This window comes from Esox lucius, chromosome 4 (genome assembly GCF_011004845.1).
Source record: "Esox lucius isolate fEsoLuc1 chromosome 4, fEsoLuc1.pri, whole genome shotgun sequence".
NCBI lineage: Eukaryota > Metazoa > Chordata > Actinopteri > Esociformes > Esocidae > Esox > Esox lucius.
In genome coordinates this window covers 25,557,094-25,577,885 of record NC_047572.1, presented here as the reverse complement: position 1 = coordinate 25,577,885, position 20,792 = coordinate 25,557,094, and the positions used below count along the sequence as shown (strand labels likewise).

At 43.0% G+C, this 20,792-nt stretch overlaps 1 protein-coding gene across 2 annotated transcripts in view; it reads right to left on the bottom strand.

The window, feature by feature from the left end:
- Positions 1-13,124: 13,124 nt before the first annotated feature.
- Positions 13,125-20,792, bottom strand: part of cdhr2 (cadherin related family member 2) — a 28,233-nt gene continuing 20,565 nt past the window's right edge. For both annotated transcript variants that reach the window (XM_034291925.1, XM_010900181.4), the window contains exons 26-31: positions 19,919-20,057; positions 19,349-19,470; positions 19,132-19,248; positions 18,805-18,888; positions 16,999-17,062; positions 13,125-14,591 (exon numbers count right to left, since the gene is read on the bottom strand). In XM_034291925.1, the coding sequence (XP_034147816.1) occupies positions 14,439-14,591; positions 16,999-17,062; positions 18,805-18,888; positions 19,132-19,248; positions 19,349-19,470; positions 19,919-20,057 (679 nt within the window). In that variant the 3' untranslated portion in view covers positions 13,125-14,438. The remainder of the gene's footprint in view (positions 14,592-16,998; positions 17,063-18,804; positions 18,889-19,131; positions 19,249-19,348; positions 19,471-19,918; positions 20,058-20,792) is intronic.

The following is a 20,792-nucleotide window of genomic DNA, read 5'->3' as shown; positions in this document are numbered from 1 at the left end:
ACAGTGAATAATGTCTGACCCCTGGTCATGACCCCTGAGACTATCTTCTGACACTGTCTTAGGGGGAGGGGCATATGCAAGAGACACACATCCATCACAATGCACTCTTGTAGTACCTGTGGGTGGAAGAGGGTAAACCCAGTACACACACCTCGTGGTTGAGCATTTGTCTTTTAGAACTCACTGCCTCATACTCAGGACATAAATGTATACATTATCAACAGAGTCTCCGTATTTGCTGAAGGGCGTTTGTCGATGCATATTTATTATCATCGTCATCACTATGAATACTATAACAATTATCATAATCGTCAACATAATCATTATCATTACCATAACCGTGATCATGTCACTATCGTTGGCATCACCGTCATCATATCACCATCATTATCGCCATAATCTTTGCCACCATCATTTTATTCACTTAATATTATCTTCATAATGATCATTGTAATAAGAGACATTATCATTAAAATACTCATTATCATGCCACCATCATGTAATCCTGACCATTACCATCAAAATCTTCATCAGCATTGTCATCATAATCAGTATTACTACATTATCTGATCTATTTACTCTAGTTCTCTAAACACACACACGCACACGCACACATCCAAGCACACACACACACATCTCCCTCTTTCCCATCACAGTGTTGGTTGCTAGGCAACCTAATTCTGAGCGCTGTGAGGTGGTCAGGGATTGGCTGAGGCCTTGGAAAGTGATGGTGAGGATTCTGCCTGTGGAACGTCAGGAACACGGTGTTCTGGCCAAGTCTGTGGCTCTGAGGATGCTCTGCTACTGCTGCCTACACACTACTGATGCCTGGTGAAATAATGGGTCTGCCTGTCTTCGTTATGATTGTTCAAGCTTTGCCAGTGTTATCATGTGCCTGTTGCCAGAACAAAATCATATTAAAGGATACGGTCAAAAAGAAACGTCGCCCACACAATTCACTGGCTCCCTTGTAAATGATAAAGCTTAGCTTCGATCAGATCAGATGGGTACAGCCTAGCTAGCATAAGGTTTGTAAATTCCAAGAGAATATAGATGGAAGCAGCCATATATGCAAAGAAACAAAATGCTGCTATGTATCCTATTGGTGAGGCATAGCTGGTTCACCACACATGCACGTTTTCACATGCAACATGTTTTTGTGGTTTTCCTGAAAGGAAGCGGTGTGTTGGGAACTACTTGCATTATTTACTGCAGGCTGCAACCACAGGGTGTCTCAGTTCAGCAGAGTAATGTAAGTTCCAAGGCAAACACCATATTCAGCCGGAGGTTCCTGGATGTGTGTGTGCGCGCGTGTGTGTGCGCGCGTGTGTGTGCGCGTGTTGGGGTGTGAGTTTGTGTGTTTAAGTCTAACATTAACCTCAGCACGGGTGCACTCATTTCCTTATTAGAAGATGGTCAATGAAGTTGTTTAACGGAGATAGATGAGTATTCCTCACCAACGGTTTGTATCTTTATGCATACAGAGTCTATACTGTATAGATATACAAACATACACTGATGAGCCAAAACATTTTGACCACCTGCCTAATATGGAGTTGGTCCTCGGCGTGCTGCCAATACAGCACCGACCCACCGAGCCGTGGAATCTACAAGACTCCTGAAGGGGTCCTGTAGTATCTGGGACCAAGACACAAGCAGCAGATCCTATAAGTTCTGAGGTGGAGCCTCGATTGATCAGACTTGTTGGTCCTGCACATCCCACAGATGCTCTATGGGATTGAGATCTGGGGAAATGACCCTAGTGCAACACCTTGGACTCTTCATCGTGTTCCTCAAACTGTTCCTGAACAATGTGTGCCGTGTGGCAGGGTGTGTTATCCTGCTGAATCAGGCCACTGTCATCAGGGAACACCGTTGCCATGAAGGGGTGTACCTGGTCTGCAACAATGTTTAGGTAGGTGGCACATGTCAAATTGACATCCACGTGAATGCCCGGACCCAGGGTTTCCCAGCAGGACACTGCCCAGAGCATCACACTCCCTCCACCATCTTGCCGTCTTCCCACAGTGCATCCTGGTGCCATCACTACCCCAGCTAAACGGCGTACATGGCTGTCCACTTGATGTAAAAGAAAACGGGACTAGTCTCACTACCTCTACCCCTCCAAGGTCCAGTTCCAACGCTCAAGATTCCCATTGCAGGTGCTTTCGACAGCAGGCAGGGGTCGTCATGGGCACTCTGACCGGTCTGCGGCTACGCAGCCCCAAACGCGGCCGGGTGAGATGCTCTGTGTGTTGTGACACACTCCTCCCGTAACCGTCAGTAAAATGCCCGGTGACTTGTGCCACGGTAGACCTTCCGTCGGTTCAGACCAGATGGAACAGCCTTTGTCGCCCTCATGCATCGATGAGCCTTGGGTGCCCAACACCCTGTCGCCGGTTTGGGGTTCATCCCTTCTATCCCATTCTCACCACCGCTGACCCGGGCACCCCACATGCCTTGCCGTTTTAGAGGTGCCCTAACCCAGACATCTGGCCATAACAATTTGGCCCTTGTCAAAGTCACTCAGGTCTTTATTCCTGCCAATTTCCGCTGCATCCAACATGTCGACTACGAGAACTGACGGTTTGCGTACCACTTAATCTACACCAGACCTGGACATGTGCCCTTGTTAGGAGATGATCAATGTGCTTTGCTTCACCTGTGAGTGATCAGAGGGTAGATCATTATCTTTGAGTCATTTCTATTCCATGTTGTTTTTCTGTTGCTTTTGTCTTTTCTCCCATAAAAACTCCCTCCACATCAACCCTCCCTTTTGTGTTCTTCCCACCTATTCAGCACCACACCATCCAACAGGAGAAAAATAGAAGACAACCGCTCTAATAATCCATTCAGTAGTTAAACCAAAAGACCTCAACTCTTTTCTCAACTGAATTTATGACAATGACTGTCAAAGGCAAGCTTTTTTCCAAGAGGGTTCGCACCAATCAGGGGGAAGACCAAGAAGGTTCGTCCAATCAGGGGGCAGACCCAGATGCTTCCACATTGGACCACTTCAAAAGCAGATGATATCCGTGGTTTGTTGAACCAGCGGGGAGCCACAGGAACCTCTGACAGACCCTCCAGGCATACTTTTCTCAGGGTAGCAATGATCCACCAGGGAGAAAATGAATAGGAGGGTCTGTGGCCAGTGGGCGAGTGCGCCCATACATAGCTAGCAGGGGACTAAGTCAACCGAATCTCTCCAAGATGAAACAGATAAGAAGCTCCACTGAAGACAAGAATTGCATCTGGGTTGAAATACTAAAAATAAGTAACATTTAAATCTACATATATCCCCCCGTCTCAGCTCCTAGGTCTTACGCTGCTATACTATTGTGCTGGGGGATTGGGTCAGTTCTCCTTCCCCAAAATGTTCTCCTTCTCCACTATAAATCGTTGTTGATATGATTAATGCATTTTCAGAATTTTCCCAGTCTTCTCCCGTTTTAAACTTTAGGAGGACATGAGGTCCTGGTCCACACCTGCGGAGAACCTGGTTTGGGGGGGTCCGTTGCTGTCCCTGTCCTTGTCCATCTGGTCATACTTCTGATCTAGTCTAATTTTAAATAGACTCTGGATTTAGTCCAGATAAATGTATTAATTATTCCAATTGGACTGGTCAGAAGAGGACTGGTCACCCCTCTGAGCCTGGGTCCTCTCTAGGTTTCTTCCTAAAATTCTGCCTTCTTAGGGAGTTTTTCCTAGTCACTGAAATTCAACACTAATGTTGTTTGCTCCTTGGGGTTTAAGGCCGGGTGTCTCTGTCTAAGCACTATGTGACAACTGCTGTTGTAAAAAGGGCTTTATAAATAAACTTGATTAATTGATTGATTGATATGTAGATTTAAATGTTACTTATTTTAAGGAATAAGGATTAAGAGATTTAGGGCATAACTACAGATATTATTTTACCTAGCTTTGGGATTAGATCTACAGGTTAGCTGCATTAATATTGAGACTGCACCTAGCTGTGCATTGCAACATCAGAAGCCTTAGCGATAGAAAACACACTAGAAGTAACAGCAAGGTCATTTATATGGTGCACATTTGTGTGTGAATGGTGTTGTCTTTTTAAAATGACTGAGTGTATGGCATGTTCTCTGACCAATCAAAGGTATGTTTTGGTATTCCTCAAGGCTCCATTTTGGGACCACTATTGTTTTCACTATATATGCTGACTCCAAGTGATGTCGTCCTGAAGCAAAGATTTCAGTCTTATGGAGATGACACACAGATTGTTTTAGGACAAAAACTATTTTTGGCAGATCTCACAGTGAACCCTGATGGTTGTATGGTCGTACCCCCCAAAAAATGTAAGAAACCTCTGCGTTACCCTGACCTCTCCTTTGTTGACCATACAAAATATATTTTAGGAGCCGCTTTATTCCCATCTTCAGAACATCACAAAAATCTGAAACCTTTTATCAAAAGTTATCTTATCTTGGCTTTTACACGCCAAGATTAGATAACTGCAATGCTCTTCTCTCTGGTTACCCTGATAAATCAATAAATAAACTTCAATTAGGCTGCTAGGATCTTAACTAGAACAACAAAACATTGACACATTACTCCAGCATTAGCCTCTTTACACCGGCTACCTGTTGAGGCTAGGGCTGATTTTAAGGTTTTATTGTTAACCTACAAAGCAATACATGGACTTCCTTCTACTTACCACACTGAACTGGTCCAGCCGTACATACCTACATGTAACCTAAGGTCACAAGATGCAGGCTGTCACGATCCAAGGAGATGGCAGGACACAGGCGCAAAGGTGGTGGAACAAACGGATATACATTTACCCCAAAACATTTGACGCAACATGCAACAGTGTCTGACAACATGCACAAGGACAGGAGGAACATAAATTGGAACATGACACGAGGGCCAAGAAGACAAAAGGACAGGCTGCGTACAAGAACAAAGGTAACAAAAACTAACGGAACAGGCTACATTCAACATGAAAGGCAAAAACCAAACCGAACAAGAACAGGACCTAACAGAACAAAACCGGAAACTAACCGGACAAAAACTGAACCTAACACAGGCCTCCTAATTGTACCTAGAATTTCTAAACAAACACCGGGAGGCAGGGCTTTCTCCCATAGAGCTCCACTTCTGTAGAATGATGTCCACAGTGTCACTGGACCCCGGTCTCAGCCCTGAGGTTTTACTCTGCTATATTATTGTGCTAGGGGAGTAGGGTGAATTCTCCTTCTCCATTGTAAATCTTTGTTAATCTAAGGAGCGTGCTCTTTAAATTTTCTTTGTCTCCTGCTCCTTTGAAACGTAGGAGGACATGAGGTCTTGGACCACACCTCAGGAGCACCAGGCTCAAAAGACACGTACTGTAGCTGTCCCTGTCCAAAGTCCTCCTGGTTGGGTTGCAGTCCAAGATGATACCTGACGATTCCAGCAGCCACTTCCCTGACCACCTAACACAACACCACTACATAACATCCTAACAGAACACCACTACATAACAACCTAACACAACACCACTACATAACAACGTAACACAACACCATTACATAACAACCTAACACAACAGGACTACATGACAACCTAACACAACACCACTACATAACATCCTAACAGAACACCACTACATAACAACCTAACACAACACCACTACATAACAACGTAACACAACACCATTACATAACAACCTAACACAACAGGACTACATGACAACCTAACACAACACCACTACATAACATCCTAACAGAACACCACTACATAACAACCTAACAGAACACTGTTGTGGAAATTCGTGAACTGATGTATTCTTGGTCGTCCCATACATGTATGTATGAGGTACTAGTTAAAGATGCCGAGAGGGATCTGGTGTTTGAATAGGAGACATCTTTGACCGGCACCAGTGGATTAGAGGGGTACTCGTAAATCTGTATAACCCTTTAGTATCTCCGTTGATCATCCAGACATTGTGTCTCCTCAGGAGTTGAGAAGGATAAGGTGGGGGGACAGCCCGCCCTTTGGGTAAATGTTACACAAGACAGATGGGCAACAACTCACCACACCCCTTTTTGTATGTGATATATACTGTTGAATGAGCTATATTGAGTTAGAGACTCCTCGGACGATTATGTTGGTAAGCGCTTGACGCATCTCTCTTATTTGCACATAATAATAAAATGATTGTGCCAAGAGAATTTTGTCTCTGTTTCTTACTCCTTTAAGAGTGTCGATCAATGGAATTACCATCACAACACCACTACATAACAACCTAACACAACACCACTACATAACAACCTAACACAACACCACTACATTAGAAGTAAACTGTTCGAATCTGCAGTAAAACCCTCCTAACATGTTTGGCAGAGCCAGTCCCAAAGCAACAACAATAATCTAACTGATACATTTCCAGACAGAAGAGGGGTTGTTGCTGATGATTTTACTTTTTCCTGCCTGTCTCTAAAACATATGTTTTACAGACACTTTTTCTGAATTTTCTTTCCACTCTGAAGAGAGATTGTTGATCATGGAGAGATTGATCATTGGCAGATGTTTACTAGGAAAACAGAAACAGGGAGACATAAACTATTGCACAAATTAACATATGCCATCAATTTGTTTTGTTTCTGATAGTTCATTTCATACTGCGTATGTGACAGGCCATGCTATAACTATCTTTCTTACTGTATAAGTGTTCCAGACCCGAATGTAATTGTTACGATAGACCACCCACTCAGAACACCTCCACATATGCAATACTATACAGTATCATGGACTGAGCTTGCAACCATGTATCAAATAATACCTCCCACACACACCCAGACTGTCTCTCCCCTAAGCTCTCATATCAGCCACATGTATGCGTAAATATGTGTGTGTGTGTGTGTGTGTGTGTACCTGTACGCGTGTCCAATTCCTGTGTGTGTTCGCGTGTCTCTATCCTGCCTTTGGTGATGATTCAACTCGGAAGGTTTCATTGAAGGCAGTGTGAATTAAAACACTGGGAGGATGGGAGGCATAGTAATGACTGTGAGCTTTGATTGATAAGGCTCCCATCATCAACTTGGCCTCCCTGGGTACTGTCCACTTAGTGTTCACATACAGCACACACACACACACGCACATCCACACATATATTTACAATCTCACATACATACACAAAGAATCACATACGCACGATTATGTATACTTAGGTACCCACACACACACACATGCACACACACACACACACACACACACAGATGATGTAACTTTGTTTCTCTATCACTTTGTAATACAGCCCAGTCACGACTTAAGCCCCAGCGTTGCTATGAGAACAGAGGTTTTAATGACCGTCATTTGCTGTTGATGAGATCGAGAGTAGCTCTCTCGTTGAGAGACTTTGTCATTACATTAAAACTCATTTTGTGTCACAAAATAGAACACTGGTTTCCACGGAAACTGGCTATCAAAACCTTTTCAATACAACTGCACTAACAGCAGATAGAAAGAAAAGCAGCCTGCCTCCATGCCTTCTTGTCTCGCCGCTTCTCTGCCTCCCTGCCTCTTTGCTACCTGCCTCTGCTTCTCTGCCTCCCTGCCTCTGCTCCTCTGCCTCTGTGCCCAGTTTCCCTGCCTCTATCCGCCTCTGTGTCTTCCTTCCTCCCGATCTGACTGCCTGTGTTCCTGTCTGCCTGTTTTCCTGTCTGCCTGCCTGTGTTCCTGTCTGCCTGACACTGTCTGTCTGCTTGTGTTTCTGTCTGCCTCTTCCTTTCTCCCTGCCTGTCAACACACATTTCTCTCTGACTGCCTCACTTTCATCCTCCCACCCACCCTCCCTCCCATCCTCCCATCCTCCCTCCAAACCTCCCTACCTACCTACCTCTCTGTCTGCCTGCCTCTTTGCCTGCCTACCTCTGCCTCAGTCCAACACAGTCACAGATTATTCTGGAATACAACCTGTAGCTCTGTGCAATCAGCGTCTATCAACAACACGCAGGAAGGCTGCTTTATTCACAGAGAAGAGATGCGTCTGTGATAGGAGACACGCACTCCAGACCATGGGAAGAGTTCTCTCTCTTTAGGACAGTTAGGGTATGTATTGTTGAAGCTCGGCTACTGATTCCACGGTGATGTGACTCCATCTTCATGTCAAGACGTTCGAGGTTGGTGTTATTCCCGTGTGTATGTGGTATTTTTCTCTTGAAATAGCTCTGTTGTCTGTGTGTTACGTTGGGGAAACGTAGACAAATTTATATTGGAGTCATTTTTTTAGCAGTATCTTCTTTAAAAAGACCTGATATGCATTTGAAAAGACGTCATCCAAGATACATCTTCGCATCGAATTGTGGCACGATATTTTAAGGAGCCAATGCATATTTTTTTTCAATAGTTCAGTGTGGTTATAATATCTGTAATTCATAACACAAAACACTCCAGATACTTTTGTAGATAGTCCTTGTATTGTTTTGTAGGAAATATTCCCATATTTAAATACCATTGTATTCATATATAAAGAGATAAAAAGGAAAACAAGGAATCTATTCAGTTGGATTGACATAATGGATTAGTTATCTACAAAATATATGAATTAACTAGTTATGTTGTTTATTTCAAATACATTTAAGAAAGTACAACAAACCAAAAAATGTAGACATGGTACCTGGAATCACGTGCTGTGGAGCTAAAATTGTATCTTGATACATGTGTTTCAAAGCTGAAATTGAATTAATGTAGCATCATTTTAAAGCTGATATGGTGTCATATGGCACCCAATTGCTCCTGTGAATATTTCCTTCAGGTGATGTTTCTCTCCTCAGTGACAGAACCATCGCTGGTGAAGAAACTGGAGCGAGGTGGGGATAGAGAAATGGGAAGCCGTAAGGACGACAACATAAACACTGCCCCGGAGCACTTTCCTACAGCAGTGACCGACAGTGTGGACATGGCTAGCCACGGAGGAACGTGCCCTGGCACGCCTGACATCCCACCTGGGTACAGTGGATGCCCCGCCCACGGGGAGGGTGGGACGGACTCCGTTCAGCTGACGGCCAGTCAGCATGCTAGGACAGAACCTCACAAAAACACAGAAAGGGGCGAGGGAGCGGAGTCACCGAGGCACAGAGACACAGCAGTCACAGGTTTATCCAATCCGCTGCCCCCTGTAGCATGCAGCCCTGAGACCCTAGGACATGTTGAGTCTGACCCGCCCTCTGTAGACCTCTCAGCACAGGGGCACACTACAGAGACAGACCTGGGCTCACCCCAAACAGATATTTATAACCACCAACCACTGAGTCTGGCATCACGCAGAGGAAACCCTGGCAAACACAGCGAGTACTCCATACACGAAGAGATGAGAGAGGAAGCGAAGACAGAGAAAGAGGTGAGAGAGAAAGGGGAGACAGAGAAAGAGGTGAGAGAGGAAGGGGAGACAGAGAAAGAGGTGAGAGAGGAAGGGGAGACAGAGAAAGAGGTGAGAGAGGTGAGAGAGATGGAAAGAGTGCTGGAGAAGCATCACATGCAGAGCCAGGTTAGTCTGGAGGTGGTTCAGTCCCACTCTGTAGCCACCAGCCCAATGACCCCACCCCAAGGGGTCAGCGCCGAAGCCTTTTACTTCCCAGCATCCTCTAGGACTCTAGCGGTGGTTCAGTGCCACTCGGTAGCCACAAGCCCAATGACCCCACCCCAGGGGGTCAATGCCGACGCCTTTCAGTTCCCAGCATCCTCTAGGACTCTGGCGGTGCTTCAGTGCCACTCTGTAGCCACCAGCCCAATGACCCCACCCCAGGGTTCCGGCGCCGGCGCCTTCCCCTTCCCAACTTCCTCTGGCAGGACGGGGACAGACTCAAAGGACGGCGAGCCGCAGGTGGGCCGGCAGGTGGAGTTTCGTTCTGTCGCCACAGCACCCATGACACCGAGGACACCCAACACCCCCACATTTCCTGCCGCTTTTCCGGAGCTCAAAGGGAGGGAGATGGTGCAGAGGACCGAGGAAATGGGGAAGGAGAGGAAGCCTGAGACGGGCCCAGGAACAGTAACCACTGGTTTGATGTTTGCCCCAGTACAAGAATGTAGCGCTACAACACAGGAAGTGGCCGGAGTGATTAAGCCCCAGTCCAACATCCCTCCAGACATCCCTGCTAACTCTGAACCTCAGACTAACAGACCCTGTCACAACCGGACCATAGACCCAGAATCAAAACCGGCAGATGATAAACAGAGAATCCAGCAGGGGCCGAAGGCAGATGCTTTTGATCAAGAGATCACAATTCTTGTGACCCATCACTATAGTTACGGAGCTCAGGAAGAGGAGGAAGATGAAGAAAGGGATGAGATGATGTCATCATTCCACTCCACCAAGGCTGAGGAACTGAAGGACAGTAAAGAGCTGAAGGAGAAAAAAAATTCTGAGGGGTCTGTGGAGGCAGACATACAGGAAGGGGTGAAAGTTGTTCCACCAGTACCACAGAACAGCCTGGACGATGGGAAGAGTGACGACCAAGCTCAACCTGAAATCACAGGGACAATCATAAAACCCTTGACAGAGAGAAACCCACCGGACGATTCCCTCCCTTCTTCTGATAAAGACTTTCAAACAGACACAAAACAGATGACTTCACCAAGTCTGACAAAAAAAAGACACAGCGAACAACCAGTGGATAGAGAAGAGGTTTGTTTTAGTGAGAGGAAATCGGACAACGCAGATCAGCACTGCCTTGTGGAGAGGAGTGGAACTGTTCAACCCAACCAGACAGAACAGCTCCAGCGCCCTCTAGTGGGAGCTCCAGCACAATCTTCCCCAGCCAGACATCTTCAGCACATGCAGACCCAGGTTAGTCTGGAGGTGGTTCAGTGCCACTCTGTAGCCACCAGCCCAATGACCCCACCCCAAGGGGTCAACACCGACGCCTTTCAGTTCCCAGCATCTTCTAGGACTTTAGAGGTGGCGCAGTCCCATTCTGTAGCCACCAGCCCAATGACCCCACCACAGGGGGTCAATGCCAATGCCTTTCACTTCCCAGCATCCTCTAGGAGTCTGGAGGTGGCACAGTGCCACTCTGTAGCCACCAGCCCAATGACCCCTCCCCAGGGGGTTGGCGCAGAAACTTTCTCCTTCCCAGAATGCTCAAGGAGTCTGGCGGTGGTTCAGTGCCACTCTGTAGCCACAAGCCCAATGACCCCGCCCCAGGGGGTTGGCGCGAATGCCTTCTCCTTCCCAGAATCCTCTGGGAGGCCAGGGGCGGAGACTAAAGATGCCGAACTGCAGGTTGGCCAGCAGGTGGAGTACCGTTCTGTTGCCACGGCACCTATGACTCCAAAAACGCCCAACATCTCCACTGTCCCCTTCTCCTCCCCAGAGCTAAGCGGGAGAGAGGGGGAGATCAGTAAGGTTGAGGAGCAGATGGAGGAGGAAAAGTCAGATGAGCCAGTGCAGGAGGTGCGGTGGGACGAGAAGGGAATGACCTGGGAGGTTTACGGTGCTGTGGTGGAGGTAGCCGTCCTGGGGTCAGCCATACAGAAACACCTGGAGAAACAGGTGAAGAAGCTGAGGAGACAGCCCTCCCCAACCCTACCTCCACCTCCTCCACTCAACCCAGCTGCCATGCCACTGCGCTCCAGCCCTCCTCCACCCTCAGGACCCGTCCAGGATAAGAGAATGGAGCTGGACGGTAAGAAAGACGGGCGCAGGAGGAGGAACCCCTTCCGTCTCCTGTTGAAGAATGTGCAACAGCCCATTTGTTGCTCACGAACTAATTCTGTAGAGTGACAGGGACCCCATCCCTGTTTTTCACAGCCTAACTGCAGACATTACTTGGCTAAATGACCTAAATACCCCTCCCTTGGTCATGGAACTGTTTTTGTTTATATCCATGCCCTTTCCTTTGCTTATTACATTATCTTACAGTACAGTACACTCAGTTACTGGACTATATACTAATTGATTGGCTGCATTATTGTACATCAGTCATAATCATGACTTATCCTTTATACGCTTATATCAAAACATAATCTCTGCATTTCAGCGTATAGGTCATTACTTCATGCTGATTACTTTAATCAACTTTTGGCCAATATATTGTATTGCAAGCTAAAAAAAAATTTTTTGTTATAGGACTGACTGATCAATTGAATCTAACCTGCAATTTTTTACGGGTACTATATAAAAAAAATGCACCTTCAACCAGACTGGTTATACAACTGTATAAAAACCTACAAATTATACCAGACTGGTCTTGGTACTGTATAAATCCTACAACTACTACTAGACTGGTTTTAGTACTGTATAAAAATCTACAACTGCTACCAGACTGGTTTTAGTACTCTATAAAAACCCACAACTACTACCAGACTGGTTTTAGTACTGTATAGAATTCTACAACTACTACCAGACTGGTCTTGGTTACTGAAAAAAAACCTACAACTACAATCTGACTAGTCTTGGCACTGCATAAAAACCTACAATTACAGTCAGCCTAGTCTTGCTACTGTATAAATCCTACAACTACTACCAGATTGGTTTTAGTACTCTATAAATTCCTACAACGACTACCAGACTGGTCTTGCTACTGCACAAAATCCTACAACTACTACCAGACCGGGTACTGTATAAAAATCCACAACTCTTAACAGACTGGTCTTGGTACAATAAGAAATACACAACTACTACCAGACTGGTCATGTTACTATAAGAAAACACAGAGTGATTCCCCTCAAAGATGATTTCACTCATCAGGATAATCAATGTCTTGGTGGATATTGTCACCTTGACATCGCATAAACATTACTCCAGCCGGTTTGACTGAAACCCAGGCTCCACATTATCATAGCCATTAGATCACCTACACAAAACCCTCTTCTAGTTTTAAAAAAAAAAAAATGGGTAGCCATTCTTAAATGTTTCTTTCAGCTGTTTTCATTTAAGCGACCCTGAAGGAATGTCATGCCAGTTGTTATTTTGTGATAATATCTTTGGTGCAACCTTTCAGTTGTGTTCATTGTGTTTATTGCATTATCCCTTTGTGTTATTGTGCTACTTGTCTCTTTAAATATATATATCCAATGACTGCACAGTCAAAATAACTTTCAAAAGTTACAAATCCAAATGTATACTCGTGAGATGTGTCGTTGATTGTGATGTGAATCTTGAGACATTTTTCTTTAGGTTTCAATTCAAAGTATTTAATGTGGTAGATAATGTAGACATTTATATTTCTGTACATTAATATCATTGTTTTAAAAGTGTTAACTTTTACAATTATTTGTTTTCAAGATGCATTTTACATACATTAATTTAAAAAGATCCAATCCAGAATAACATCTGCAATAGGCCAATTTACACTGATTGCACAATCACTTCAAAGCCGACTCTGGGCAAAAAGAACAACTACTGCTTAAATCAGTATAACAGATTCATGAACAAACATACAACCCCAATTCATGCTTAATTTGTTTTTTAAATGGATGAATTAAGATATTTGGCTACAGACAGTTTGTTTCTCAATAAGCTCCAGTGTTTCTGTCTCCAAAAATTCCTTTGAAAATGATGTGTACCAATACTGAAGGGGTTAGTGGCAGCGGTCAGTATTCCCTTACTTTGGATGCTAAAGAAAAATCGGAAGAATTGGAGTCACTCATCGTTGTCAGCAAATAACAACTTCTTTTGCCCTGTAGGTAAGTTAAAGTCAGCTTCAACTTACCTCCACGTTACCCTACCCACACCTGAATTGGCTTTGTCTCAGCTGTCCTCGCACACACACGCACACAGCCCAGGAGCCAGTTCAACAGTAAAAATATGAAAATATTATTAAGTCTTGATTTTTTTGCAAACTGTATACTTACGATGAGATGTTCCATTTATATATATATATATTTATTTAATTTGTTGTTGTTTTTTTTTCAGTGACATTTGTTCAATAAAATACTATTGAGGTCATATTAGTAAGAGTCCTATTGAACAGCCAGTAGCTCTATGCTAGAAAATACTATATATTATTACAGTTTTATAATAATGGAAAACACAGAATTAAATTAATATCAAAACATGACATCACAAAGCAGAATGTACATTTAAAATCAGATCAATGAAATCTTTACAAATTTAGAGAACATCATAATGAAGTGATTCATTTGTGCAACAAAAAATATGTTATTTTGAAATGTAATCCCAGTTTCATGTTTTCGGTGTACCTTAATGCAGGCAAAATTGTTTGATTGGAAAAATGGTTTGATTGGACTTGATTTCATTGGCACAGCCATATTTTCTATCACAATATTTGGCATGTATTCTTTTCAAGGAAAGGAGGTCCATTTTGGTATCCATCATTAGGGTATCTCATATCCCAAAATAGGTACGACAGGTCAGTCATATTGATCCAAAATGGCTGCCAAAGGTCAGTGTTGATGATCCAAAATGTCTGTCACTCATCAGTGTAAATGATCCAAAACTGGAGCGGCAGCTCATTGATTCAAGGAGGCCATTACAGGTCAGTGGTGCTGCTGAATGCTGGGTTATTGAAGGTTAATTTGGGGCTGTTGGTGTCCCTCTTCTTGCCACGCTGGGCCAGGGCTTCACTTAGCGGCTCGACATAGGGTTTATCTTCATACTCAACCTCATCTTCCTCCTGGATCCTCTGCACAGAATGACACACAGGCACGACCAGCCATGATGATGACAATTAATCAAATAATTCCAAGTTAAAAATACTAATACTACAAAAACTATTACTACCATCACTACTACTACTAATACAACTACTACTACTACTAGTACTACTACTACTACCACTACTACTAGTACTACTACCACTACTACTACTACTACTATTACCAATACTACCACTACTACTACCACCACTACTACTACCATTAATAATGAAATGCTAAACAGCCTCCATTGTATTTTGCCACTTTTACCACTATGATATACCACTATGATTTATTACTAGGGCTTTATACAGTTCCCCACTGGTTTAGCATTACATCTTGTGACAGTGGTATATCATTATGGTTTATCACTATAGACAGAAATGTCCCCCTATAGCTGTTTGTAGTTATTAAAACAATAAGGCATGATGGCCAACATACCATTTTACAACATTCCATGCCTCCATAATAAACCAGTTAATTAGAACAGTAAAACAGATTTTTATTGTGCATGGTGTCTTACAAAGTGAGTGGTTTGAATCCTGAATGCTGATTGGCTGACAGCTGTGCTATTTGAGACCATTTATCACAGCTATGACATCACAATACGTTTTATTGCTCTACTGGTGTTAGTAACTGGTTTAGTCAGTATTCCACACTGTTCTTATGTACAATGCCTAAGAACAGCTTTTTGCTGTAGTGCATTGGCCAAATACCACACCCGCTTGTGCCTTACTGCTTACATACAGTGGGGTGAACAAGTATTTGATACACTGCCGATTTTGCAGGTTTTCCTACTTACAAAGCATGTAGACGTCATTAATTTTTATCATAGGTACACTTTCAACTGTGAGAGACGGAATCTAAAACAAAAATCCAGAAAATCACATTGTTTGATTTCTTAATAATTAATTAGCATTTTATTGCATGACATAAGTATTTGATCAACTACCAACCAGTAAGAATTCCGGCTCTCACAGACATGTTACCTTTTCTTTAAGAAGCACTCCTGTTCTCCACTCATTACCTTACTTGTTACCTGTATAAAAGACACCTGACCACACACTCAATCAAACAGACTCCAACCTCTCCGTAATGACCAAGGCCAGAGAGCTGTGTAAGGACATCAGGGATATAATTGTAGACCTGCACAAGGCTGGGATGGGCTACAGGACAATAGGCAAGCAGCTTGGTGAGAAGGCAACAACTGTTGGCGCAATTATTAGAAAATGGAAGAAGTTCAAGGTGATGGTCAATCTCCCTCGGTCTGGGGCTCCATGCAAGATCTCACCTCATAGGGCATCAATGATCATGAGGAAGGTGAAGGATCAGCCCAGAACTACACGGCAGTACCTTTTCAATGACCTGAAGAGAGATGGGACCACAGTCTCAAAGAAAACCATTAGTAACACACTATGCCGTCATGGATTAAAATCCTGCAGCGCACGCAAGGTCCCCCTGCTCAAGCCAGCGTATGTCCAGGCCCATCTGAAGTTTTCCAGTGACCATCTGGATGATCCAGAGGAGGAATGGGAGAAGGTCATGTGGTCTGATGAGACAAAAATAGAGCTTTCTGGTCTAAACTCCACTCGCCGTGTTGGGAGGAAGAAGAAGGATGAGTACAACCCCAAGAACACCATCCCAACCGTGAAGCATGGAGGTGGAAACATCATTCTTTGGGGATGCTTTTCTGCAAAAGGGACAGGACGACTGCACCATATTGAGGGGAGGATGGATGGGGCCATGTATCGCGAGATCTTGGCCAACAACCTCCTTCCCTCAGTAAGAGCATTGAAGATGGGTCGTGGCTGGGTCTTCCAGTATGACAACGACCAGAAACACACAGCCAGGGCAACTAAGGAGTGGTTCCGTAAGAAGCATCTCAAGGTCCTGGAGTGGCCTAGCCAGTCTCCAGACCTGAACCCAATAGAAAATCTTCGGAGGGAGCTGAAAGTCCGTATTGCCCAGCAACAGCCCCGAAACCTGAAGGATCTGGAGAAGGTCTGTATGGAGGAGTGGGCCAATATCCTTGCTGCAGTGTGTGCAAACCTGGTCAAGAACTACAGGAAACATTTGATCTCTGTAATTGCAAACAAAGGTTTCTGTACCAAATATTAAGTTCTGCTTTTCTGATGTATCAAATACTTATGTCATGCAATAAAATGCAAATTAATTCTAAAAAAATCATACAATGTGATTTTCTGGATTCCGTCACTCACAGTTGCAGAGTAACTATGATAAAAAATTACAGACTTCTACATGCTTTGTAAGTAGGAAAACCTGCAAAATCGGCAGTGTATCAAATACTCGTTCTCCCCACTGTATATACACAAATATCACTACAGTATTGCTACAGTATTGTTCTTGTTGTTTAATAACTAATGTTAACCTCACCATCATTGGCATGTTGTCCTTGTCAGACATGACCATGTCAATGTTGTAGTCCAAGGAGTTAAGGCTGGAATTCAAAGGAAATTCACAAGATCAGAGAAAGACAAGGGAGGCCACAATCAAGATACACACAAGGTTGTGTGTTTTCTAAATGTAATCTGTTAGTAACAAGTTACCTGTCCACATTTGTAATCAGTAATGTAACTTTTGCATTACTCAAATTTAGTAACGCAATCTGATAACTCTTAGATTACTTTCATATTATGAGGCATCAGAAGATGTGTAGGCCTATTCTTATATTTGTTTTTTATTGCTTCAAAACATCTGTTTGGGCATTGACATTATTGTACATAAAAATCGCGCATACGCTAAATTTGCAGTAAACATTAAATAAATAAAAAATCAAGCACCCAACAAGCACACCTATTTATTTTCAATTTAAGTAATCCAAGAAGTTATAGATGTTTTCAAAAGTACCTGTATCCCAATTACAATATTTTCGCTGGTAATATAACAGATTACAATTACTGTTTCTTGTAATCTGTTACTCCCCAACTCTGGATGGATCAGTGTTCAATCCTGTCTCAATTGTGACACAGTAATGTCTATATAACATCTTATGGACAACATTATCAAATTACATTAATAACAGATGCATGTGCTAACTTTGTCTTGGATGCAACAAATGAAAAGCAGCAGACATGTTAGATTAAATGGCAATGAGTAAATACACGTTTCAAATTCACCAGATGTAAAGAAGTGCACACTTCAATCTGAAGTGCACTTTGTGTTATGGGCCTCAAAAGCAAATTCACATAGAGTGGATATAAAAAGTCTACACACCCCTGTTAAAATGCCAAGTTCTTGTGATGTAAAAGAATGAGACAAAGATAAATCATGTCAGAACCTTTTCCACCTTTAATGGAAAAGTTTAGCACACATCCAAATCCACAAAAGCATGGCTTCACCAGAAGAAGATAAACATTTTGGAATGACCCAGCCAAAGCCCAGAACTGAATCCAATTGAACATCTGTGGGTTGATCTGAAGAGGGCTGTGCACAGGAGATGTCCTTGCAATCTGACAGATTTGGAGCGCTTTTGCAAAGAAGAGTGGGCACATATTGCCACGTCAAGATGTGCCATGCTAATAGACTCCTACCCAAAAAGACTGAGTGCTGTAATAAAATCAAAAAGTGCTTCAACAAAGTATTAGTTTAAGGGTGTGTACACTTATGCAACCAGGTTAAGGTTTTTATTTTTCATTTTCTCCCTTGAAGAATTCAGTTTGTTTTTCAATTGAATTGTTTACATTATAGGTCACATTAAAAGTGGAAAAAGTTCTGACATGATTTATCTTTGTCTCATTCTTTTACATCACAAACACTTGACACTTGAACAGGGGTGTGTAGACTTTTTATATCCACTGTACATATGATATGCTACTTAGTGACCACAGCACGTTGTCTTAGGAAGAGGAGAGTGGAATGGTTCCATGATTAATAGAAGAGAGAACAGAGAAGGATGGGATGGCCTGAGAAAGAGATACAGCAAAGGAAGAGGAGGGTGGAAAGAAGGAAGAAGAGAAAGTGGAAGACGGTTGCAAGACCTGAGGAAGAAGATGAGAAAGGAGGTGGAAGATGAGAAAGACAGAATCAAAAATGTAAAAGATGAATTGTTACTTAGTGTATAGGAATACAGCAATACAACAAACACACTCCTTCAGAGCTCCTTTAACAGCCTCACTCCCAAAACAAACACATCATAGTATGCAGATGGGAGTAGTGATATGAATAAACAACATCTTCTACCTGAGTCGATCTGTGTTGGATCCTTCCTCATCAAAGCCCAGGTCAGTGGCTGTGTCCATGTTCAGGTTGAGCACAGGATTAGCTCTAGAGACAAACACAGCGTTAGCACAGAGTTAAATCGCTGGGGTGTTGATCAAAATTACATTCAGATTTATTAGAAATACTGTAGATCCACACTCCAAAATGTATTTATTATTAGTTAACAAAAGAAAAAAAATTCAGCTGTACAGTGTGTAGAGGACAGGACTCACACATCCTTGGTGTACTATGTGCTAAGGACAGGGCTCATCCCTTCATGGTGTTCTATGTGTTAAGGACAGGACTCACCCATCCATGGTGTATTTGTTGGTTCCAGGCACAACCGGACCATTCTTCTGGTCTACTCCAGTCCCCATCATGGCTGCTGAATTCATGGCCTTAGCAGCCTTCAGCTTTGTTCTGTAGCTGTGAAATGTTAGCGTTCATAGGTTAGTAAATTGACTAACCTGGATCAGCACACTTACTCTGAGATGTTGGTAACATACATCTCTAGATCCCTGCTCACCTTCTGCGGGTACAGACGAGAGTGGTTGACATGACTGCCAGAACGATGATGAGACCTGCCACCAGGCCCAACAACACAAACAACACTGGATCCACCTGCTTCTCCACAACCTCAGTTCCACCCTGACATACAGATAACGTCACTCGTTAATTCCACGCACTTTCCTCAGATACTGTTTTTCTCCACAAATGAAGGCTGGAGGATTTGTACATTACTTTTTATTCCCTTCTGGTTCTGTAAATCTTCTCCAATAAGGGTATTTAGGCACATGGACATTTTAGTGAAGTTACCATAATTGTACAAACCCAGCTTGAGGGCCTGTTAATTTTATTATCCAGTCTGTGTTGGAAATGGTTACCTATTTAAAAAAGTGCAGTACTTAAGGAATAGGTTGCCAAGAGGAATATTTAAAAATCTAGGTTGTCAGAATCCAGGTTGGAGCCAATTCTATTTCAGTTACTTTGTTCAGGAGATGAATTGTGATTAAGATAAACATGAAAAGTGTTAAAATAAAATCTAAGGTGAATGTATGTGTACAGTACAAATATTGTTTGCTATTGTAAAACGTACAATATCTTTCAGGCCATATTCAGTTTGCAGTCTGAACCGTTCTTTACTGTTAGACAGAATGATCTCAGCACTGTCAGAGTTGAGGGCAGTTCCATTGGCATATACAAAGTACACCTCCATGATCGCCTCAGTAGATGCCCTGCAGAGAGATTAAGGACTTTAATTTATTTCATAAAAAAACTAGGCAAACCCTGAATAATGTCTCCAATGCCTCATCAATTAAATGTGTGTATATGTGTGTATGTATGTGAGATCCATGTCTATCTTCACATGTAGGGCCCCAAGTCCCTAAAAAGATAGTAAAATCTGGTAGGCACAAGTTTTCTGGGCAGGTCCCCACTAAAGAAAAAAATGTATTGCCATCTCAGAGGTTAGGTTTAGGGTAAAATTTGACACTGTGATAGGATTGGGATACTTTTAGGTCAAGATCTTATGGATTAGATTTAGGGTTAAGTTAAGGCAACATAGATTTCTCTCAAAGGGTTAGAATAACAAATGTGTATGTGTGTGAGCAGTACAGTACATGTCATGATATATGGGTCACCCGTGATATATGCACAGGCATCTTGTAGATTTACCTACAATATGCATGAAGCACACTGGAGACATTGGAATTAAAGAAAGCTTGCATTTACCCATTTATGCAAAGTTGACAGGACTATTTGTAGCAGCAAAGTGGGCACTACCTGGTGGAGTCTTTATTCTCCACACAAACATTACAGGGCAATCTTATGTAGTATAATGCACACTACAGAACAATCTTATGTAGTATAATGTAAACTGTAGGACAATCTTATGTAGTATAATGTACACTACAGGACAATCTTATGTAGTATAATATACAACCTTGTTTCCAAAACAGTTGGGACGCTGC